This window comes from Rissa tridactyla, chromosome 2 (assembly GCF_028500815.1).
Source record: "Rissa tridactyla isolate bRisTri1 chromosome 2, bRisTri1.patW.cur.20221130, whole genome shotgun sequence".
NCBI classification, from domain to species: Eukaryota; Metazoa; Chordata; class Aves; order Charadriiformes; family Laridae; genus Rissa; species Rissa tridactyla.
Genome location: NC_071467.1, coordinates 59,572,035 through 59,597,041, shown reverse-complemented (window position 1 = coordinate 59,597,041; position 25,007 = coordinate 59,572,035). Strand labels below are relative to the sequence as shown.

The window sequence follows — 25,007 nt, the reverse complement described above, 5'->3', positions numbered from 1 at the left end:
AAATGAATCCGTTACTTTTTTCTAGTCCTGGTTCAGTATTCAGCTTGCTTTTATGATGCACAATAGATTTATGAACTTAGTTAATCAACCAAATATTAAACTCCGTTAAAATTTAAGCCGTTTCTAGGAATAGGAATTTCAATATGATAAAATTTTTATTATAAAATAACCTATGGCTTTAAAACATTGTGGAAATAGCAGTCCTTGCAACACTTCTAACAGTTTCTAAACTATTTTGAGTCAAAATTTGAAAACAATTTGCTTTTATTGTGGGGTCAATCTTAAAAGTTTTGCCTGATTCTAAATCATATTTTTCTACATCAGACATTAATGGGGACGGACAAAGTTTTTGAGAGTAGGGTTAATTATTTCAGATACTCCCTAGTTAAATACAGTATTTTGAAATAAATAGTATATGGGTGGAATGTTTAAATATACATATAATTTTAGGAAATATGAGTTCACATATGAGATAAGAGAAGAAGCATGTATGTGATACACCACTGTGGCTTCAAATCAGATTCTTCTGTTTTCCAAGAAATTCCTATGGTGTTTTATGCTTTCGTTGTGTTTGATCAGATAAATAAAGATTCCATGACAATCTTATCTCATATAATGTTTAGGTAAATCAAGTTTTTCTCGACCAATATATTTCTGTCTGCCATTATATGATCTAAGTTTTCACAGATTTTATGTATCACATTAAAATTTTATTGTCTTTTTTTTTTTTTTTTGAGAAATTATACCCTATAGTAGCAAAGGAAAGTATAGCATTCATATGTGGATTTTTTTTTTTTTTTCATTCCTTTCATCTAGGAAACAGATTATTCTTGTTGTGTGCTCTGATTCTAAGAACAAAACTGCAGGTAGGTATCCACAAAAAATTTTTCAGTAAACCAGACAATACGTTTTTAGCTGCGTTGATACGGAGCAGAGGAAGAATTTGTGGAGTGGAAGAAATGGTACTGGGAAACACATATCTGGGAAACTTAGTGATGCCATAATTAAGACTGCAACTTATAAACCTCTGGTTATATTGCAGGTTTTCCTGTTTCTGTTAAATAAATAAAATTACATGTCTATCTTTTGCAATTCACTTTTAGAATCACAGACCAATAAAAATATACTTGATCCCGTCTAACTATCACTAGTGAAGTGAACACAACATTGTCTCAAACAAGTATTACTCTACATAGGTTCTAAAGTAGAGAAAAAATCTATGTATAGGAAAATAAAATCAGCCACAAAACAGGCTGCAACCAAGAATGTAGTACTAGATTTGATATAGGTAATTGCTTTCACTTTTCAACTCTTTAATGATCCTAAAAGTCAATGTAATTGTACGCTTTTAGTATATTTATTTCTTTTTCGGAATGACAAACTAATATTTTTCTTTATATCATACAAGAGTACTTGTTCATAAAAATAAGATGCTGACAGTTTGTATTTCATAACATGCTTTCATCCAAAATTTCTAAAAAGAAAAAAAAGACAGGAAATATGAGTGCCAGCACCTGAAGAGTAAATAGGACAATATCACTGAGAATAGACCTTGACTTTAAAGAGAAATTCCTATGAATTCACACCCTCTTTCAAAACAACAAAGAAAACAACAAGTAAAAAGGAAGCAATTTTTTTTCCCCTTAATTGTTAGGGGGAAGGAGAGGTTTCGTTGGTATCACCAAATTTGATGGGTCCTGCAGTGACTGTATTAACCTACCATCAGAATTAGTAGGCTTAGAAAGGCCTATGCTATGTCTGAGTAGGGGTACAAGTTAGTAGCATAAGTACACTCAGTTTATTCTTTTGAACAAAAAATAAAAGTTAAAATGTCCTCCATTTAACTCTGTTGAATTCAGATTTTACACTGGTCAAAGAGTAGTAACGAGTCTTGCCTTAAATCTTCTTCAAATGGGTTAACTTTACGTAGATTTTTTTTAGTAGCACTCTAAAAAGCACACACTTTTCAAGGTGCTTGGAAATCTCATTTTAAAATAAGCCAATTCAATTATCATATGGAGGAAGAGAAGAGGTGTTGGAATTTCACTATAAGATGGGAGTGGTTGCAATGTTTGACATACTTTTTAAGGAGGACTTGTAGCCTCTAGTTAGATACCGGAGCTTTTCAGAGAGTTAAATAAATAAATAAAATGGGAAGTATTTTTAAAAGGTCTTTCTAATTCATTTACTCAAATAATTTCATAACCTTTCCAGGACAGATAAAATCTTTCTTATGTTTTGCGCTATTTAGTCAGTAGAGTATACTTTATGGCATTAGGCTATGGAATGTAAATAATACTCAAAGAAAGAATCTGAACTAGATTATACGCTGTGAAAATCTATAGTACTGGTAATTTATGAAGAGCATTATATAGTATGTGTATAATGCAGACCACATGTATATACTTCAGTAACATGTCATCAAACATAAGGGATTTCCACCTTTCTTTCTTACTGCAGTAATATAATCAATAGGTAAGCATATATAATGTAACAATAAATTTACTCTATTATTTTAGAACAGTGCAACAGAAAACATACTTACGCAAGAGTTTTTATGGCATTAGAATAAAGCATATTTCTTTCCATAGAAAATATACCAAAAAAACCCCAAACCCGAACATAGTTTCATAACAGGGGAGCTTTTAGTTTTTTACAGATATTGAAGGTGGAAAAGCAAGGGAATCATGCTGTTTACTCTAAACCACATTTAAATCTCCTTTGAGTTTTATGTGCTAAAATCAGCATTTTTGACATCTTAATCCAGATGCATGAATTATCTTCCCACAAACAACAAGGAGATTATTAAAAAACTGTTGTCTCAGCACCTTGCTGATTTAATACCTGCTTAGCTCCTGCAGCATATCTTGCTGTCATTAAATTGCATACACATGGTTCATTTTGGTCTTTTTTTAAATTTTTTTTTTATTGAAAATCTTACATGTATGACTAAAAGTCATGGGCGATATCTTTCAGTTCCATTACAAAATCTGTGTCATATATATATATACCTATATATATATATTTAATACAACTAGAAGCAAATCTACTGAATTATGCAACAATGATTGTCTACCAAAATGTAACTCAAATTAAATATGTCGGAGATAATTAAAATTATTTTGATTCCTCTGATGGAGCTGAAGGCCACTTTCACATAGTTAATTGATAATGCTGGGCTGCAAAAATTACAAAGCCTTAATGATAAGTTCCCATCTTCCAGGTGTCACCCATACGTTCGAATTTTAGTACAAGGATGCTTCTTTCAGAAATAAGTACTTTTAGAGTGAGCATCATCCTCTATGGAGTACCTTCTATTCACAAACACAGTCCTGCAAACAGTTCTGTATGCCTCAGTAATTGCAGGCAAGTCAAGTCGTTTCAAGTTAGGTACAAGCAAAAAAGTTTGCAGGAACATAGTCTAACTTAAGAACTCATCTACAGGTTATCTAAAACAAAACTATCTGAAATAATACTTAAAAACACTATTTTACTGGAATATATGCCTTATTATCTAGTAATAAATCATGAAAGACGAAGTATAAATATTGTCAGAATCATAAAAAATTTGTCTTAGTCTAAGAAATCCTACTTCAAAGTTGTACAGTATTTTAACCAACAGCAGTTGTCCTTCTGTTTTGGCACTCCTGAACCAGCGTAGAAACTATGTGTAGTGAGTTAACACCTTTGGGGAAAAATATTCATGTGCAGCAGGATCTAAAGATGATTTCTGGAGTTAATAGTGTTACATTGCTTAACATAAGAAAGAAATTGAAAAGACTCTTTTACTGTGATTCATCAGCAGCAAAAGAGAAGGGGAAGGAGAAAAGTAAGGTGTTTACAGTCTTTGAAGCATGTAGCATGTTTAACCTTGAAAATTAAATCTTGCATTAAAGACACTCCCAGCTACCTCTGTAGTCTTCTTTCCAAAAATTCAATGTACAAATATTTTATTTAGATGTCTCAGACTTTGTAATGGCTCAAAAGAACAACTGCATGTCCTTGTAGCTGCTCTCCTTTCTGAGAGATGGATGGTGGACGAGATTGCTTTATTGTAATTTCTCCATTTCCGTGCTTCATTTCCTACATTTGTCGGAGACTGGAGAAAAATGAGCATGTTCTGACAAGTCTAATACCATGAGGCAGTAAAATGGACCTGAATTTAGTGGAGATTGGAGCTCCAAAATAAATATAACACTTTATGACAAATAATAATAAAAAAGGATAAATTCTCCTGTACAAATCAGAAGAGAGAATAAAAAATAGCAAATAGATAGCAACATCTTTTCTATACCTACATGGGCATCGCAAAACTTTTCAACTATAAGAATACCCCTCCATATTTCTCATTTTATGTGGTTTGTAAACTACCTCAGTAAGTTGATAACAAACATTGTGGAATATCTTTGTACAAACAGTAATTTTTCATAAAACTACCCAGAAAATTACAGAGACTTCTAATTAAATAGCTCTCAGAACAAACAGAGAGAAGAAAAAAAAAAAAAGATCTGCTGGGCTTTTGTTTGTTTTCATGTCTGTCCTTCTGCTTTTGGCCTAGCAAGCTGCATGCAACACGGTAAAGAAAATTTATTAAAAAAACCTTGCATCTGCAAATACTACATATTGCAGTGTTGTACTGAATGATATACTATATTTGTAAATTTGTTTCTTCTTACACTTATCTCATACCAGAGACTCTGTGTTCTAGATATAGCGGTACTGCAAAGGCATTTACAGAGTGTCATTGGCTCGTTGAGGTCACAGTGCATAACATACTCTTTAAAGTGAGTTGCCTCTGCAGGTATCTGAGGGTTGCTATCTATTTGAACGTGGCTGAGCATTTCATTTTATCAAAAATGCCACCAAATGCTCATATTCTGGGTGTTCAGTGCAGTCCCTAGGACAAGTCTAATGAAGATATGTTCCAGCAAGGCAAAAAAACCTAAAAGGTTAAAAATGGAGAAATATTTACAACTTTCTTCAGTCTGTAAGGTTGAGTTTAATGTTTTAGTATTCTTCAGTGCATTTTCAGAGAAAGGTTCCAAGGCTATGAGTATAAGCAGTCTGGGCCAGTCCCATACATATCCGCAAGCCTTTTAAAGCGAGGGCCCCAGTCACTGAGGTAATCGTAGTTCTGGTCAGAGTTTGAGCTGATCGAATCTAAAGAACTGAGCGACTCTGCCACTGAGCCATTCCCCTCAAATGCGTATGTCTGCAGGGAGTCGTAGGGTGGTGCGCAGGGGTCCACGTCAGCTTCTTTTAGTCTTTCCCAGATAAATTCCCTAAAAATGACATTATCTGGGATGCTTTTAAAAGTCGGTCTGCTCAGGAACTGAATCTCAGGTGTCACATCCCTTCTGGTCTTGGTGTCTCGGATAATGTTGAGGTTTCTCAAGGCAGCCATGTCAAAAGCCTCAGTGTCTTCTTCTCCACCACCCTCATCATCATACCTGACAATGTTCTCTCTGATATCTCTCTCTTCATCAAAAATGAGGGGCTCTTTTTTCCTTCGCCTCATGGTGACAATCAGCAAGACAAGAACTGAAACACAGGAAGACTGGAGTTTTAGCAATGCTGAAGTTTCCTCATACTTTTTTCTAGTGGTGGAACTACTCATTAATTTATATGGCAAAGACCCAAGGATATAGCAGGCAATTTATGCAGTTAGATTTGAAACCTAGCAGCTTCTGAAACAGCTTTTAAACCATAAGCTTTTCAGACTTTAAAGAATCTATTTCCAAAACCATTCTGGATTAACGTCTTCATCTCTAATTCTCTCTCTCATGCTGTCCGCTAAACATAAATTTTAAGACCGGTTCAGTCTGACTATTACAAACTCACAGCCATGAAATAAAAAAAGAACCTTTTCCTGAACTCCTAATCATCCAAGCAATAAAAGCACATTCATAAGTAACTGAATGGAATTTAACAACCATGGTTAGGGAAGTGACTGAATTAACGCATATGACCAAACTCTGCTGGAAAAAAAAAAAATAAATTAAAAAATTGTAGACTGGAGAACACTGAATTGTTAAGCAATGTGTAAAATAAGGCTGTCTTAGTTCATGCATTAAAAGTATCTATATAAGACCTCATTTTCCTATAAAGTGCGAAGTACTGTACTTCAGGTTTATGAATTACATCTAATGTAAACTGCTAGGGCTGGAGTATATTGGATCAGCCAGTGCTAGAAATGTAATTATTTTTTTAAACATAATCCTTAAAGTTCCTTTCAGCTTGAAAGGTAATACTAAATTGCAGAGACAGCCAAAAGAACTGGGAGAAATTAACTCAAGTCTCCTCTTCAAATACAGTTTTTGTAGAGAAACATCATTGTTGACATACAAAATATGGAACTAGAAATATGAATATTGCACCCATCTGTGGGACATGATGGAACGTGAATCATGCTCCCAGAAAAAAGATCCCAGAAAAAAATACTGTATTGTAGCATCTGGATAACATTTGCTGTGTTAATGATACTCCTAGAAAATAGGAGACGTCACTATGACTATAAAAATAACAGTACATTGAAAAGTAAGTGTCATTCCACATTCAATGAATCTTTCCTGATTTTATGTTTGTTTTTTTTTAACTTAAGAATATGTGACATACATTCATATGTCTAAGGTTTACAATCTTTACTTACAGTATTTTGATATGCCAACTAAATACTGTGTAAACATCTAGAAAAGCAAAAGCTAACATAGATAAAATTAAGCTTAGGCTTCCCTAGGTAGTCTCAAAAGTGGCTTTCATAAATTTTATAATGTAGGACTGACATTCTTGAAAGCCCTCCTTTTCATGGAGGAATTTTTAAAGTCAATATCAATCTAGTCATCATGAGGCATGATTTATATTGGGATCACATGGTTAGAATAAACCAGTCCTTCAGAGACTGTACATGCAGAAAACTGTGTCATACATCTGCAGATGTCATGGTACTATTTGGTATTGGCTAAAGTATAAAATTACTTTAAAGGTGAACTTTCTGCAATTCTTTTTATTTTCCTTTGGAGCCATTGATGTCTAAAGTTAAAACTGGAATAAGTGCAATTTTTTTCTGAACTTTTTGACAAATATATTAAGCAATATTTTTTCCCTTTTTTTTTTCCAGTAGCTAGGAGGCACACATTTAATGATCTGTCTACTAACAGATGCCTGGTGACTCTATATTACTGCAGCATCAGCATCACGCTTTCACTTTTTTGCCCCTGGCATCTCCCTCATTCATGCTTTATGTATTGAATTCAGAAGCCACTAGTTTGCGGCATTTTTCTTTGAACAATATTTACATAAGCAGTTTGACAATATAAGATTTTGACCTTTAAAGTGGCTTTTGTGAAATTTCAAAACATTCTGATATTTGTATAATACAAATTGAGCTGTAAATTCTACAGCAGAGAACATAAAATTGTCATCATAGAGACAACAGTTGCATGCCAGTCTTAAAGTTTTTCCTTATTATAAAAGATATTTTAAAGTGAAAGACAATTAACTTGATGACAGTAAAAATATACGTTTAAGCTGAGATTGGTATTGACATAACTTTTTAATTATTATTTTTAACATTTACCACCACAATTTTTATTGCCACTAAGTAAGCAGCTAATTATTTCCTTTACTCCAGTGTAAATGCATTTCCAAACCACTGTCCTTCTTAACATACTTCATTTTGAAAGTTAAATACCTGCTAATAAGTGAAAAATACGAAACTTAGTAGGCAGGTCTGCCTAAAGGTACAATAGAAATCAAGATAAAATGAATGTTTTTTATAGTATTGCTTTTATATCTCACAATTTCTTGAAGTCAAGAAAAATATGGAATCTTTCTAAAGGTTAAATATTTTAGCATGGCTTTATGAGATTCTTAATTTCTAGGCTTTCCAACAGCTATGAACAGTAAAGTTTAACCTCTAAATGAACAAAGCTGTAGCTGTATGGCTAGAACTGCAGAGATAAATACAAGCTCCAAACAAATTTCACTGATACCTGAATGAAGTAAAAATTGTTTTAAAGCTTCTCCATTTCTCATTAAGTCATGGTGTTTTTTTACTTTTTTCCCACATGTATCACTAAGTAGAGATTAAGTCAGTAATTAGTGACTGGCTGAACATCTACAAAACCTAATTTTATGCTTTTTAGAAAAGAAATAATGGAATGGAAAAGCTTTAGAGCCATATGTATGGCATATTGAGGCCACTACTTTGGGCTCCATGCTGGTACACCGAACCCATGCTGAAGAAATGAAATGGCAATATTGATTTCATATGTGATTTAACAAATAAATAAACCACTTGATATTAGAAATAACTAATTATTATAATCAGAACTAATGAAGATCAATCTAAACTAACCTTTTTGTTCTGATTTACCTAAATTGCTAAAAATGTTGATTTTGTGTAACAGGTACAATAGTCAAAAGAAAATGTCATTTGTGTTTATATTAGCTGTGGTAATATGTAGTTTTACCCTAGAGTCAGTAGTTTCAGTCCACCTAAATCAGTCTTCAAACAAACACCTTCGAATACAAAAGCGGATTTTTGCTTTGCTATTTTGAAGTGTGCTTTGTGGAATTATCAAGAAATTTCCATTTTGGTATGATCTGGTAAAAAGTCAGGTTTAGGTCACCTGAGCATGTTTCTCTGTTTTAGTATTAATCTTTCCTTTTATACTTAAGGCAATTGCAACATAAATGGAAGAAAGCCATAAAAGCCCTGAGACAACCTGAGGGAGAAGACTACGTGCAGAGCTATACAGTAAGGGACAGAGCTAAATCGCAAGCATTATCATGCAGTGTATACGCTATATCCCTAAGCCTGGCATTTACTATAGCAATAAGCCGCATCAGCTGCAAACAAATCTGCACATTGGTTTATGCCTTAGGTGTGTCATGATTCATAAAGCTGAAGATTGGAAATCCTCAGCCATCTAAGCAGCACCCTAATAACCTATTTAGTTGTACCTTGAAGTTGCCAGTACAGTCAGATGAGATTTGGGGATTATCGAGGCCAAGACTCAGGAAACCTGCATTTAATTCCCACTTAACAAGCTTCATATATGTGTTGTTTAATCCATTTGGATTGATATTTGCAAGGGACTGTGACCTTTAGATGCCCACACTGAGTGACCCTATAACTTTCAGAAAACAGCTTCTGCATTACTTAACTACATTTTAAATGACTTAATTTGGGTACCCCCAAATTAAAACAGTTATAGATTTATCACTTTTAAAAGTGCTGGACCAGAACTCACACATACTACATAGCCACATGCTGTACACGTTACGTATTTAGAGAATAAGAACCTTATGACTAGGCCTGGTTCTTCTCGTTTATGGATCACACAATTATGTGCAGTGATTTAATTGGGTTCTTGTAGGTATTGTGATAATAATAACAAATTCCCCAACTTTCAACTGAAAAAATAATGACTTAAATCTGTATTTTGAAGTTTAATCAATGTATTAACTTGTAAACTCTAGTACCACACTAACAGGAGGCTTTCTTTAGTGCCTCTAAGAAAATAGATAGTACTAATCGATTATATTCAGAAGTATGGAAGATAAAAATAATGAAAAAGCATTATGTTAATCTAGCTTTCCATTGTTCCAGTACAAAGAAAATCTTCAACTTCTCAAATATGACTGGGTTATCTACAGGTGAACACTTTTTTTGTGTGTGATTTTATGTACACATCTTATGCTAAACACTTGTTACAAAAGCAATTATTGTGTCTGGAAGATGCTAACTGAAAAACAAATTACCTTGAATTAAATTACCATATAATTTTCAGAGGAGTTAAAAATTTTCTACTCACTTCTCTAAAAATTATCTACAGTCTAAAACGAATACAAACTAGCTTTTCATGTGCTTTATACAGAATAAATTGCAAGCACTTTTTTTTTTAGTTTCTTTCTTTAAAACATAGCCTCACTGCAGAGTGAATAATTATAAAACTGTTTTGAGTAATTAACAAAGCACTAGAACTTTCTTGTGGAATAAAATTTACAATGTAGTCTTCACCAGTCAATACAAGGAGAGAGAAAGATTTTGGTAAAATGTTTTTAACTTTTAAAAATTATTTTACTTTGAAAAAATAGTCTACACCATGTTATATGCAATTATAATGAATTCATATGATTTGGTAACTTATTCCTTCTTAGTGTCAGTGAAAACATTGTGCTTATCTAAAACTGATTGGTTGCTTAAGTGAAAATAGTAACACTAAGAAATCCCACTGAGGCAATCTGAGCCTTGGTCAAAACAAATGGTTATTTATTAGGCAAAAGGATGTATGGAGCAAGATCAAATATCAAAGTACATCATACTAACTTTAAGAAGATAATGGCTTGTTGAAAATTCAAGATACTAGTGCCAGAATGCATGTATCCATGACATTTATGCAAATCTCATGCCGCCTCCACTTACAACTGGCACTCACATTGAGATGACATTGATGAATGTGACTGGATTTGCACTACATGTTAATCTTGGGTCAGAAAAAAAAAATTGATCCAGTAGCCTGTCTCCTGTTTTCACTGATAAACTCTTACACAGAAAGGTGCATCCCTTGATCCCAGCCCTGGAACCACTTGCCAACAGCTGAAGCTTACTTTTTATGCTGTGCTAGTGGATCTTCAGGATTTTTTCTCAGGAACAGATGTGAAAAGAAAAAGGGAAAAAGGAGAGAGTAAATTCCTAGCAGTACTATTATTCAGCTGATTCCAGAAAATGTCTTCTAGGAACAAATAAGAGAAGAAGAAAGGCTCTGGGACCAGACAAGCAACAGCACTTGACTGGAGTTTCACTAGGCAGCAGTGATGCTTAGGCACCTCTTCCTTGTGAAGACTGGCACCTGTCAGGGAATGAAACAGCAGCAGGATACAGTACCAAAATGCAGCACTCAAAGCCAGGGTTAGCATACAAACACAGCCTAAACTGTGCCTGCAGCTTTGAACTGTACCCAAAAGGAACAGTTTAGATTGGAAGTGACGACAGCACTTAAAAATGTCTATTTGGATAAACACTGGTGATAAATTCTGACAGCTGATTTTGGAAGTCCAGTTCCTTGGCAAAACAAAATCAATGGTAAGGTGGCCATATGCCAGATTCCTCTTCAGTGTACAGGAGGTTATTCAAACACTATGTTCAGAGAGCTTTCCTCAATTCTTTACCAAATCCTTGTTTGGCACACTAAAAATGACCAGAATGAAAGCTCAGGTTTCTTGATTTATTGATTGCATTTGAATCCTGGTGTTCAGAGTATCATAGAATTATAAAATGTGTCGGGTTGGAAGGGACCCTTAAAGGTCATCTAGTCCAACCCCCCTGCAGTAAGCAGGGACATCTTCAACTAGACCAGATTTCTCAGAGCCTTATCAAGCCTGGCCTTGAATGTCTCTAGGGATGGGGCCTCCACCACTTCTCTGGGCAACCTGTTCCAGTGTTTCACCACCCTCATTGTAAAGAACTTCTTCCTACTGTCCAATCTAAACCTACCCTGCTCTAGTTTAAAACCATTGCCCCTTGTCCTATCACTACATACCCTCGCAAACAGCCCCTCCCCAGCTTTCCTGTAGGCCCCCTTCAGGTACTGGAAGGCCACTATAAGGTCTCCCTGGAGGCTTCTCTTCTCCAGGCTGAACAACCCCGACTCTCTCAGCCTGTCCTCATAGATGAGGTGCTCCAGCCTTCTGAAGCAGAATAAGCAAGTTATTGTCTGGTAACATGCTGTGTCTCCAATCAGTGCTCTTCTTTAAGACATACGGCTCCTATTTAAGAAAAGCTTTTACCCAGGCCAGGCTACAGTAGGGTTTGTTTTTTTTTTTTTTTTCGATCTTCAGAAACTCTCTTTTTATATATAACAAAAATGGTGACATTTCAATTTGGGATGAAGTGAATTGCTATTGTTACAGAACTTTTCTTAAGTACATTGGACCAAAGTTTTAAATGGGTATTTTTCCACTGATGTCAATGCCAGTTGATATAAGAAGATCTTTTGTATACCTTTTCGAACTCTACCATTTAACTTCATGTCCAAATAAAGTTCATTTGGGTGTATAAATGGCCCAGAAATGCTACTAGAAAAACGGTATTTAAAAATGCTAGTTAAAACTTTTGGCGATAATTCCCTCCCCTTTCTCCTCGAACCTAGGCCTAACCATGTGTTGAGTGAGTTTAAACAATCTTATGTTGTTAGATTTTTTTGTCACAAGGATGGAAAACTCTGGAAATGCGACCTCCTAGGCACAGCTATTGAGTAAATTGGTTGGGTTCGTTGCAAAGGTAGTGATTTTTCTTACTCTGTGACAAGAATGCAAGAGGATTTCCATTTTTGCATCCTTTAGAAATGTTTGCAGCAGAAAGGATGTTTCCTTTTAACAGTTTACAGTACCGTGAATCGAAGTCAATAAGAAGAGGAAATCTATACATTGTTGAAATACTGCCACGAATAGAAGAGTGGACAAAAGTCTCTTGATTTGACCTATTCAAATTACTTGGATAACAGTGACAGATAAATCACCACTGGGATTATACCAGCCTGAGGAGACTATGGTCTTTCCTTTTCACTCAGACTGAGATGTACAGCCAGGGAACAGAGAAATCTCCCCATTTATAACAACACTCAAGAAAATTCTTGTGTGCTGAATCGGTACCCTTGTTAGCATGTGAACTTTCTGACAATAAGGAAAGCTGCACTTCTGCTCACCTGCGCCTCCATCCTGCAGGTTGTTCCTTCATATTTACTCCTCAATTTGGGCCTTTACTACTGGTATGCAGTCATTTTAAGGACTAGGCATGAAATGATAAATGCTCATGAAATTAGGATTTTGACTGTTTTCCACTGTTTTTTATCTAGTTGCAGTTTCACTGCACAACATAAAATCCAACTGTGCTACCAGTTGCAGAAGTAACAAAAGATCATTCTGTGGACAATATTCAATTAAACATGACACGCATCAGTAAATTATATCTGTTGTATTTTCTGAATGCCTTTTCCTCTATGCAAATCAATAAATGTTTAAAAACAGTTATATCTCTGGAAAAGGGACACACACTGATACTGGTTATACGGTGAGTAGGCTAAACCAAATACTTGCATAAATTGCATTGTCTGACTCTTAAATGTGACATTTGATGCAAGTGATCTTTTTTTATTTTACTATTATTTCATATATACATCTGGAGGCATTTTGACATAGAAGCAAAGCGTCTGAACTTGAAAATCCCAAACTATAGATACAAAATGCTGTTCTGCCTGAAATGTTAGGTGGCCCTGTTTACAGAAATTGGGGCAGGGGGAGGGGATAGATGTTGAAGCTTATATACATACACACATATATAGATGTGTGTGTGTGTGTGTATATATATATATATATATCTTTTGCTACTATACATTGAATGGAAAATAAGGATAACAGGAAGAAGACCTACCCAGCAATGTCAAGACACAAGCCAGTATTGCTATCAGAGCTCCAGTGCTAAGTCCTGCAGGCAAGATATATGCTTCTGCATTGCATGTCTGAGCAATACCATCTGCATCACAATCACAGACTCTGATGGTGAGGGTATTCGTGCTACTAAGCGAAGGTGATCCACTGTCCACAATGAATATTGGCAAGTAGAAAACCGACTGTTCCTGTCTTCGGAACCCATTTCTCCTGGTTAGTACTGTTGCAGTGTTATCTAGATAAAGGAATAAAAACATAAATATAAAATACATAACCTTTCTAAAACACAAGTCTATAAATAATACAGCCCATCACTTAAAAGATTTATAAACACATTTATATTATTTATATTATTCCTGGACATACATTTTTGAAGCTGCAGCGACAGGATCATCTGAGAAATAATACCAAAGATGTCTATTTGATTTTAGTTAAACTCACACTTCCACTCTTGATAGACAGTTGAAGATTAAATCATTATAAAAAAGAAAAAAATTACCCTTCAGTTATCAGATTAAGAATCTATATACCTATTTCAAGTCTAATTTCCAAGGATCTATTTCAATTATTTACAGATATATATATCATAATTATTGAAGAGATGAACATATTAATAGGAGAATAAGCACTGAAGACCAATGAAATATTTTTTGAATGCAAAAAAAAAATCCAGTTGGTGCACAGATACAGGTAATTGCACATGTAACAAAGACATGCACGTGTTTTCAGTCTCATCTGAGAGTCAAGATGAATAATATAACCAATCTAAAATACGTGGCTTGATGCTGCTCTGAGTGTGTTCCAGAAAATATGTGCAAAACTCACTGTGTTCAATACAGGTTGACAGCTCCTGAGAGGTAGGGAGTTACATCTCCTAGAATGCATAGAAAAGGTCGGTCGGTCGGTCGGTCTATCTATCTATCTATCTACTTATCTACCTATTTATAGACAGATATATCAATAGTTCTGCAAAGTTATCTTATTGTGCCATCTATTATGACCTATCTGGCAAAATATGCAAGCACTTCTCCATATAGCATCATATGAGATATGCATAAAATTAATTAACATCGAAAGAGGCAACTGCTGCTGTATCTTGTCTATTATTTCTTTTTCCCAATTATAAATTCTCTGGAAGAGGGCCTGTCTTTTCATTAAATATTTTAGAGTACATGTGACAATGTCGGATTTCTGAATTGAGTCTTATTCTAATGCTATTTTATTATTTTGATCATTATTATTATTACAGTCTTTAGTTTCGAACTGCAAGCTGCTCATACGAAGAAAATTAAGCATGGCAGTAACTACACGCAGGGTAAGGCAATAAATATCTGCATGAGGGGACCTTATTAGTCACGTTATACTTAGTGAATGTGGTTCGAAGTCTGTCTGTAGAAACAGTATCCTTTAGTCCACCATATGTCTGTTTTTCTTGTTTTATTAATACGGATGACTTGGGTTGCTCTGGTTTAGTACTGATCCATAAAAGAGCAATGCAAGAGTAACATAGTGCCTATTTAGTTCTATTTGCTTCAGCTGATAGCTAAACTGACTGATACATGCCCAGCTGCCTTGCTATGCAGCGCAACTGATGAGAACACTAACTGGAAGTGTGTTCTCAGATATTTTAACTAACAGAAACGTGATGTCAGTGGGAGTCTTTGCATAACTCTTTGGGGAAATAGTCATAAGAAGCCTGTGTAAATATTGTAGACAGCTTCCATTATCAAACACATTCTTCAATACTTCAATTTCTTCATATGTACTGAAAAGATGCACTTTTCTTATTAAAAAAAAAAAAAAAGAAAAAACCCACAAAACAAAACACACCAAAAAAGCCCCACAAAAGCCCCCTTCTTGATTTACCATGCACTCATTTTTTATGCCCTGAGTTACATTGATAAGACATGAATTCCTGGACATTTTTCAGTCCCTGCCCCAAGGTAAAATCTAATTTAGATAAAACCCTATAAATACAAGGGAAAAAAATGTGAGAAGAGTGACTTCTGGTGAAGAAAAATAAATACATATTTGAAGCTGCTGTGTTTGGCTCAAGGCTTTAAATGATTCAAACAGCAGCTTAATTCCCTTGACAAATAATCTACAGATAAAATTAATTTGCAATACGATTGTAGTTTAATTTATGTCCTTACCAGAATAAAAGTTTATGTAGGTCATAATCAGCATGGTGTATTCAAAACGAAGGATGTTAGTGGTGAATATTTACTCAAACAAAATGTCCTCACCTTTGTTGTCCTGCAGTGTAAAATTGTGGTTATTTGCTGCTTCTGCTGTTAAACTGAAGTAAAACTGATGGCCATTTGGTGGGTCATCTTTATCAATTGCACTGATTTTCTGGATCACCTGTTTTGAGATACATTGGGGTTTCATTGTTAGGCATGGTAAGAAACATAAGTAGATGTACATTGTATAACCCCTCTATTACTTATCAAAAAATTAACCCTCCCTTAAGTCCTGCTCATATTGCATTTTGGTTTTCTAATCTCCTAAGCATGTACAGATACAATTAAAACTAAAATGTGACTCGACTCTTTACTTTCCATGTACCAACTCTTTTGGCCAAAAGCAATGATCTGCAAGGCCTGTGAGAAAGGTAGGTCCTGCCGTTCACCAAGGCTTGGAATATAAACTGCATAGCAGTGGACAAAGTGTATCTTCTGGAGGGCCCTTAATCTAGTTATTAGTAGCTGCAATCAATGTAAACTTTTGCAAGGAGAAAATGATGCTTTTAAGCATTTTAATTCATGCATTTTTTTTTTATAATATAATGAAAAATAAAAAGCCAAGTCATAAGTATATTAATATTTTCTGGGATATTTTTTCATTATTATCATTATTTTTCCAATTTTACTTTTTAAATTTCTGTCAAAATCTGCTTCTAAAAGGCAGTGTCAACATTGCTTAAAGTCCATGAAGAATGAATACTTGGAGCTAACCGTTCTTACTATATCACAGAGAAAACAAACAGGTACACCTATAAGAGCACACATATTCTGTATTTCTCATGAACACAAGTTAATAATTGTAGTGTTTTCTGTTAAGGATTTAAATTATGCTGTGATTTTGAAATAATAAACAACATCTGCCACAAAAAGGACAATATTCTGGGAGAATGCACAAAAGTGCAAAGTCTCCCAGGGAATATGCAGATACAATGCGGGTGAAACATCTACTAGTTTTCTAGGAGATAGAAGAGAGAATGAGAAAATAGATATATATTTTTTTTTTTTCTGAGGTCTTACAAAGTGGAGAGGAAAAGTCCAAATATGAGAGACACCAAGGATAAACAACTCCAGTTACTTTCATCTGCATCTAGGACTGCTTGGAAGACACCTGGTGAGTTAAAAACACTGGGGAATGTGGTAGGAATACATTTCCCTTGTGAACTTGTGGCCTTATGACCCATACTTCCGAAGGGAAATAAAAGTGTTTACTCATTTTAGGCACGATAGGCCTTTAGTCTCAGAATAACCTCTGTGTGATAACTTCCCACTTACTAGCAAAATTAGGAGGAAGTATGCATTCTTAGTATTATTCAAAATTAGGTGAGTTTAGCAAAATGTGTCAGTTATATCAGTAAGAAAGCCAGAGATTTTAACAGTACCTTCAAGTAATTTTTACACCTGAGTCTTTCTCCTCAGAGGTATGGTGAAGACATTAGGGTTTGATTAATATTTGCTTATGCTGCACATCAAAGAGTAATTTTTACTGGCAAAAGCTGATTGTATTTTATCTTGAAGCTGGCAGGCTTTCATAAGCTATGTCAGCCTATCTGATAAAAATAAACACAATAAAACTATCAAGCCATACCTGACCAGGTTGAGCATTTTCACAGACAGTTGTTTCATACTCCATGGCAAACTCAGGAGCATTGTCATTGATGTCAAGGATAGTGATAGCTACGTAGCCTCTCCCAATCTGTGCTGGATTCTCTACAGGAAAAGAAGCCAACAAAACAATCAAGAAGAGCTCCTTGGAAGTTATTCTTTGGGTCAGTACGTTTTCCCTTTGCATTCTCCTTTTGCATACACATGTCAAATTAATTACTATCCCTCCTAGAAAGACAAAGGAAGCTCTTGGCTTGATCTTCTGGACCTAGTGGAAACAGTGTTTATGTTTTCCAGCCACTTCAGTTAAACTAAGATTTTACTCTCAGGGATAAACTGAAAATCTAACTCACTAATCACAGCATCAAAACACATCATATGGAAGGATAAGAGCAAGATGATGTAAAACCATCACCAAGGGGTATAGCTAGCCAGAAAGTGCTATACATACCGGGAATAGCATGGTTATCATGGTTTAAATAAATTTTTGTTGCAATTCAGATTGATCAGGCTATTAAGAAGTTAAAACCAGAATTCCGTCACTTATGTATAGCAGAAAAAAGAGGAAGCTGTATTCCCAAGCAAATCCCAAAGTATTTAAAGTGCACACAACTGGGTATTTCAACACTGTCATTAGTAAGTTGAACACCTTAAATATGAATCACATTCTTAAACTGATGCACATCTCTAGCTAAAATATGAATCTATTCAGGGTCCAATGTCATCATTTAATCTTAAACAGTAGATATTTTTGGACTAAGTATAAAGGACATCAGCGTGTGCTATACTTATTTTGCTAGATAACACCTCTGTTTTGGAGCAGGGAAAAGAGAGAATGCATTACTTTTTTGCCATAAGTGGTGATATTAGTGATAAAGCAGGACAGAATGAAAAACTCTACAAATCTTCAAATATGTATCTATCTTTTTATAGGGTATTTCAACCACATTTTAGTAAATATTATAACATTTAAAACAGTGCATCCAAATGTAGATCACAAAGTGTTGTGTTTTGTTTTGTTTTGATTTTATTCCACGTGTGAAATACCAGAGGAGTAAGCAATTTTGACACCAAATTTCTGACAATTTTTCCTCTGCTGATCTAAGCTTATTGAAAACCAAGCAGGCCATGAACATAAATTAAAGAATTGTAAGGTATTACTTGTGCTCCTGGACTCTCACTTTTGCCAGGTATGCCCCTTGGCTACCTTGTCAGTTTTGTTACTGCCCAGGAAAATTTTTAGTTTCCATTCTGGCCTCCTAGACCAAAATTTTACTCGTGAAAATACAAGATAAATTCATAGAGACACTAAATGATAAATGTTAGGTTTCAGGTTAAACATTAAATTAACCTCACTGAAAGCAAGAAGTGAGGATTTTTAAAATAGCAGGCCAGGAAACTAGTAACTATTTTATTATTACAGCCCAACAGGGTAATAATAAGGATGAAATTTGAAGAAATATATTCTTCTAAATATAAAGGCAAAAATACATAGTTTTTCACAGAATGTATTCAGAGCTGAGCACGTTCAGGTTTGAACTTGCATTAACAGAATTTCTGTTGTACGCACTTGAAGGGTTTGATTCTTCAACACTTTTCATCATGCATCAGAAAAAGATACCGAGTACAAAATATCCCCTACAGTCTTACCTTAGAGTCAGGAAAGTGAAACCACATAAGCATTCACATTCTTTTTCCTACATACCTTTTAAGAATGCTGTGGTTGACTAACAGCAATCAACTCTAAGTGAGTGCCATCCCTAAGATGGGCTAACTGCTTTCCTATATACTCCATATCACTTTTCCTCTAACGATACTTGATCTGAAACTGCTGACTTAACATACTTCGTCTTCCTTTGTACTTATTTTTCAAAGTCAAAAGACTACACAAGATATGATGCAAAGGAAATCTGTTGTATTCCTTAATTTTTATCACACGGGTTTTTTTTACATTAGTAAGTTATTTCTACCTGCCATGGTTTGAAACTGTCGTAATTTCTCTAAAGGCAGCTGATCACAACCAAGCCTGAAGTTTTACACATAAACAGCCAATAAAATCTTTAAATTGTGACTTACGACTCTCCATAGCCAAAACTGTGATATTATGAACAGCATTAGTTTCCCTGTCCAAAGATTTGGCAGTTGTAATGACTCCACTGTTGGCATCAATATTGAAATACCTCTCCAGGTCGGTGTTTCGATCTATTGAGTACCTAAGTGAAGGATGAAAGAAAACTTTTGATTTATGTTCAATTACAGCTTGTAAAAATGTTTCATTGATTTCTTATTAGAGAGAAAGAGTTTCCACTGTTTCCCCATTTTGAGCTTTATTTTGTCCAGTTTCTCTGGGGTTTTGAGAGAAGCAAAGCCATATGCAAAGGTGAGTTACACAGCGACCTGTGCTAAGAGTGGTGGGCTTCATTCCCGTAGCGTCCTCTTAAGTGAGGTTATAGGTATTCCCTTTTCTTTTCTTTTCTTTTCTTTTCTTTTCTTTTCTTTTCTTTTCTTTTCTTTTCTTTTCTTTTTTCTTTTCTTTTCTTTCTGCTGTAAGGCAATCCTTCATTTATACATGGAATAGCATCTTCCTGAACACCAGCTAAGGAAAAGCAAGTTGGAAGTTTGCTATGTGGCTGAACCACTCAGGCGCTGCTCCCATGGGGGCTGGCAGCCTGAGCACAGAGCTTTCTATCACCAGCAGAAGAGCCCCTGAGTTACCCAGAGCTGCAGGGGCAAGGATAAAAAGGATAAAATAATGCAGAGTAGGTCAAGGGATTGCATGTCTCGTCACTGTCAGCTCCCGGTGCGTTACTGTCATTAGACAAACACAGGCTCATGCCCTTAACTCTTCGGCTTAACATAACTTTTACCTCCAAATTTGTTTTAGGAAGGAGAAATGAGCTCCTTAGCAAACAGAAAATAGAATAAGGGAAAAGGTCAAAATGCCTGTGGGTGTTTTGCTTGTAACCCTTTTGAGAGAAAGAGACAGTTGATTAGGAAGATTTAGATTAACAACGGGAATATTCTTGACATTTGATTTAATATTGGGTCAGATTCTTGCACTCTCATTTAGATCAAGTATGTATCCAGAGCACTTCCTTAGACTCACGATGAATTAAAATACCCAAATCAGGCCAAGTGTGATCATTACAATTACTGCCACACTGATGATATTTTAGATTATTGATATAACATTAACCAAATCCGTTGAACAACGTGGAAGGAAAGAATTATGGAAGATAGTTAACAAAACAGGACTTCCCAGATATAATGATCTTATGACACTATTTGTTTGTTCTATGTTGTAATATACAAGCTTCTACTTTGTTGTATTATTGTGTTTTTATCTGTCCCTCTTGGCTACAGAATGCTAGAGCAGAGACTTGTTACATATTTAGAATTATTTTACTGTATTATGTCACAGTGTGAGAGAGAATGGAGCAAAGAGTTGTAACAACAGTAACATCCTGTTTCATGGATTAAGGCTCTCCCTCTTTCACTCTTTTGTTTTTTTTTTTGGTTTGGTTTTTTTTTCATTTTGTGTTATCTGTAGTTCATTTTTCATGCCAGCACTGTTGCTTATTTGGTCAGCAGTGCTCCTCAGCTGTTTTGTGGCTGGCAATCTTCCCCATGAGACTATGCTTGTCACCTCTGCTATGTAGTCAATCTTGGCAGGCCCCGTTGCTGGGATTCCATCTCCTGCCAGCCCTTAGATTTCCCAATTATTAACACTATCACTATACAATTCAAAGAGCCAAAGACCTTTCTTGAAAAAAAAAAAGGAATAAGAAAAGAGAAGGAGAAGGAGGAGAGGTGAGAAAGACAGAAAAAGGAAAAGAAAGCAAGAAAGCTATAAAAACAAAGCAATAAAAAGGAGGGAGGAAGAAAGGGAGCGAGGGAGGAAGAAAGGGAGCGAGGGAGGAAGAAAGGGAGCGAGGGAAGGGAGGGAGGGAGGGAGGGAGGAAGGAAGGAAGGAAGGAAGGAAGGGAAGAGAAAGGAAGGGAAGGGAATGGAATGGGGGGGAGGGGAAAGGAGGGAAAGCAAACCAGTTATATAAATTGGACAACAGATTCTTAGGAAACAAGAAAAAAATAGTTTTTATGCATAGGAAGCAAGCAGTTTCCCTTAACTTATTTACAAGAGCTGTATCCATATTCAAATTCTAAAAACCTATTTTATATACTTTTAATCCTTTAATTCCTTGCAGCCATTAGTACTTGAAAATCTTTGAGCTGCAGGAGTTTTAAATCCTTTATTTAAGCTAGTTCAAACATCAATAGTTTTTAGGTCCATACAAGATGACCTTTTATTTTCAAACTATTTATTACTTCCCCCACCCAGTATTGTCAAGGTTTTAATTGTGTCTGATCCTGTAATTTCAACATTTCCTGAACTGTAACAATTTAATTTTAATCAATATCAGTACAATCCAACACTTGGAATTTGGAATACTTATTTATAGATTAATAATTTAAACTCCTTAAATAGATAATGAAAAGTATTATGTGTTAATCCTCCTTAACACATTCCAATTTTAGGTGAATCTGTCTCTGATGTACATCATAGCAGATGCAGGACAGCTTTAAATTGTATGATCTGTCGGTAGCCCCAGTGATGTACATAGCAGTTCACAAGCATATAAATAAACCCTCACTACTTCTCTTTTTCCTCCCTCTCAAATTCCAAACAACTTTGAAGCAGAAGAAATATTCAAGATGTAAATTAAGCTGGAAATGTAGCTATTTTTTATGCTGTAATTGTAAAAAATTAACCAGATCAAGGCCAATAAACTCATCCTTATGTTTACGCAGGATTCAAAAGTATTTTGAGCATGGACTCCATTTATGGAACTGAATTTAATCCTACTCTACATGATTCACTAAACCAGATATTATACACCAGATGCTAACATCAGTGCCAAAAAAACCCTGCCACAGCAAAGAAAGAGCTCAGGAAAGATAAATTTCACAAGTAAATCCCTGCCAACCAGCTATCTAGGATTTGTTTATACATGATAGGAATCAGCTATTTTGAATATGTTGCTAATATATAATGAGAGAGAGAGAGAACACTTACGTCACCTCTAAGAGTGAAACATATGATTTATTTTTACAACTTGATTGCTGCTTTAGAAATTACAGACCTACACTAGATTCCCAAGTTCATCTTCAATGCATGAAAGTAAAAATTTAACATCCCCAAAAAAGGTGACATCCAAACAAGTTCTGTACCTGTGAATTTCTTTTCTACATATGCCCTAAATGGACAATAAGTGAAACCGAGTACTAACTTTTAATTGTGTATGTGTTGTTCCTCCTGCAGATCTTTAAGTTCACAAAATTCCTGAGTCAGAAGTATTACACTCTAGATCCTTTGCATGTTCCTTTGACAAATAATATTACTACTCTGTGTAAGAAAAGTAACAAGTAACTCATTACTGGTTTAACTTAGGTGGTGAGTCTTTTCCTTGAGCTTTAACCTCAGATACAGGCAAGCATAAGATGGATACTTTGTGTTTTCTTATGTTTTTTTTTATGATCCTGGACATGAGAATGTGCAAGACTTGCAGGTTCTTCACACACTGAATACAAAGGAAGAGGCCCTTGGCAGTTTTAAGGCTCCTATCTCTTTCCATTCAAATAGAAGATATTTGGCTGTGGCAATATTTACAAAAGACAAAAGACAGTTACCTTTAAACATCCTGACTAGGACTTGTCCTATCTATTTCTCTCACATTAAGAGTTTTTCTGCGTTTTGTTTTGGTTTGGTTTTTTTTCTGTCAGACCTCAACTCTGGTTTACCATGCAAGAGTCTGTGTGCTATTATGTTCTTGTGCATAGTGCTGGCAGAATACAAACCATTATGCATGCACACACACACAGGCACACACATATGTGTGTATTTTTTTACATACATATATATACACACACACATATATATAGGTCCTGGTTGATTTAAGAGAACATAACTTGTTTTAGGTAATAATAGACTCCCCTAAACTTAGAAAGAAATAAATGATTCTACGATTCTATGATATGTTGAGATTTTTTTCTTTGGAATCCTGAAATTATATCATCTCTTCTCTTCTTTGTTTTACAGATATTAAAATATATTATTTCTTTAGGAAATTCAGGAGTACAAAAGTCAAAATATGCAAAGTCTTAGAACATCTCGATCTCCCTCTGCAAGGGAAAAAAGCTAACTAATTGGTTTTGGTGTAACCAAAGACCCTCCTTCAACAAAATGAACAACTGCGATACAAAGGCTAAATAAATAAACAATTAAGACATCTTATAATTACCTGACAGGACTATTTGAGGCATCTGGATCATGGGCTGCCACTGTTCCAATGATAGTGCCGACCTTTGCTGCTTCAGACACCACCATAGAGTACAAACGTGAATTAAACACAGGTGGTTCATCAACATCTTCTACAATTATCTTCACTGTTGTCATGTCACTGAAGGGTCCCAGACTCAGGAAGCGAGGGTCAACATTCATATTGGCTGCTTCTATCCTCAGGGTATAGCTTGTCTTAGCTTCAAAATCCAGCTCCTATACAGGTAAAGTTATTTGGAAATTTTATTATCCAGTAATGTTGCCACAAAATAGTTTCACTTAGAACTATCAGGAAGTACAAAATGAACTTTGACATTTGTATCCAACCAGTAGATTTGATTGGCAGAGTATAGTTGATGCCTCATTTTTTAGCTTTCTCAAAACACTTTTTGCAGTGTCTCACTAGTGAATGACTTTAATGACAAAACTTCTTGTGACTTCTGCGAGGACAAAATTCGCCCCATTATTTCATCATCATGAATGAATACTTTTTTTTGTCTCATTCATATTTTATATAAGGTAGTGTCAAATACAATGTGTCATACTACCCAGACATAAGAACTCAGTAAAATATTCACTGGTGAAAACACTTCATTCAGAAATTTTTTTTTTTTTTTTTTTTTTTTGGATAGCATTGAGGTTGGCTCATCAATTATTACTCCAACCTCTGTATAAATTTGTGTAGAAAAAGTGGCAATTGGATAAGCTACATTATTTATATGACAATATTTTGTACTGAGATACAGCTTGGAGATTGTTTTGTTTTGTTTAACAAAAAAAAATTACATTAATTTTTTACACCTTCATTCTGCTTTAATTTTCTTTGATGAAATTATAGTTTCTTTTGGAATACGTACTGCTTTAGAATTAGAAATTACCTGCCACACCTAAAGGGATATCTGTGATCTGGAGGACAGTCCCATAAAGAAAATTATTTTGGAGGCAAAAAATTCATCTTACCTCACAGGCAGTTATTGAAAGCAAGCATCATGTTAACATTAACATCATTTACCCTATATCTATAGTCTCTAGTTTGTCAGATTTTACCAAATACCCAGCTAACTATTTCCAACTTTAATCATTAAGAACAGCAACAAAAGACCCAAAAACTCTCCAAAACCGCAATATGGTTACTCAACTATCTTTTCAAACTATAATTTGAAGTGTATAAAACAGATTAAAAAAGGTTTTCTGCAGTTCTCATTCTGCATACATCATAGGGATCTGAAATGTGCTTGGAAAATAGTCTGACAGCATCTGCAAAACATTCCTGTACTCAACTCAGAGGAGCAGCAGAGGTGAAACACACATCTGTTGACCTACAAATGCAAGGGTCTAAGTTCTCCATCGAGTTACAGAAGGATAAATCCC

At 35.0% G+C, this 25,007-nt stretch overlaps 1 protein-coding gene across 2 annotated transcripts in view; it reads right to left on the bottom strand.

Annotated features, from left to right (window-relative positions):
• Positions 1 to 4,757: 4,757 nt before the first annotated feature.
• The window catches only part of CDH7 (cadherin 7), a 79,039-nt gene continuing 58,789 nt past the window's right edge, over positions 4,758 to 25,007 (bottom strand). For both annotated transcript variants that reach the window (XM_054191173.1, XM_054191174.1), the window contains 6 exons: positions 23,599 to 23,852; positions 19,377 to 19,513; positions 17,284 to 17,405; positions 15,699 to 15,816; positions 13,436 to 13,687; positions 4,758 to 5,541 (listed from right to left, as the gene is read on the bottom strand). In XM_054191173.1, the coding sequence (XP_054047148.1) occupies positions 5,048 to 5,541; positions 13,436 to 13,687; positions 15,699 to 15,816; positions 17,284 to 17,405; positions 19,377 to 19,513; positions 23,599 to 23,852 (1,377 nt within the window). In that variant the 3' untranslated portion in view covers positions 4,758 to 5,047. The remainder of the gene's footprint in view (positions 5,542 to 13,435; positions 13,688 to 15,698; positions 15,817 to 17,283; positions 17,406 to 19,376; positions 19,514 to 23,598; positions 23,853 to 25,007) is intronic.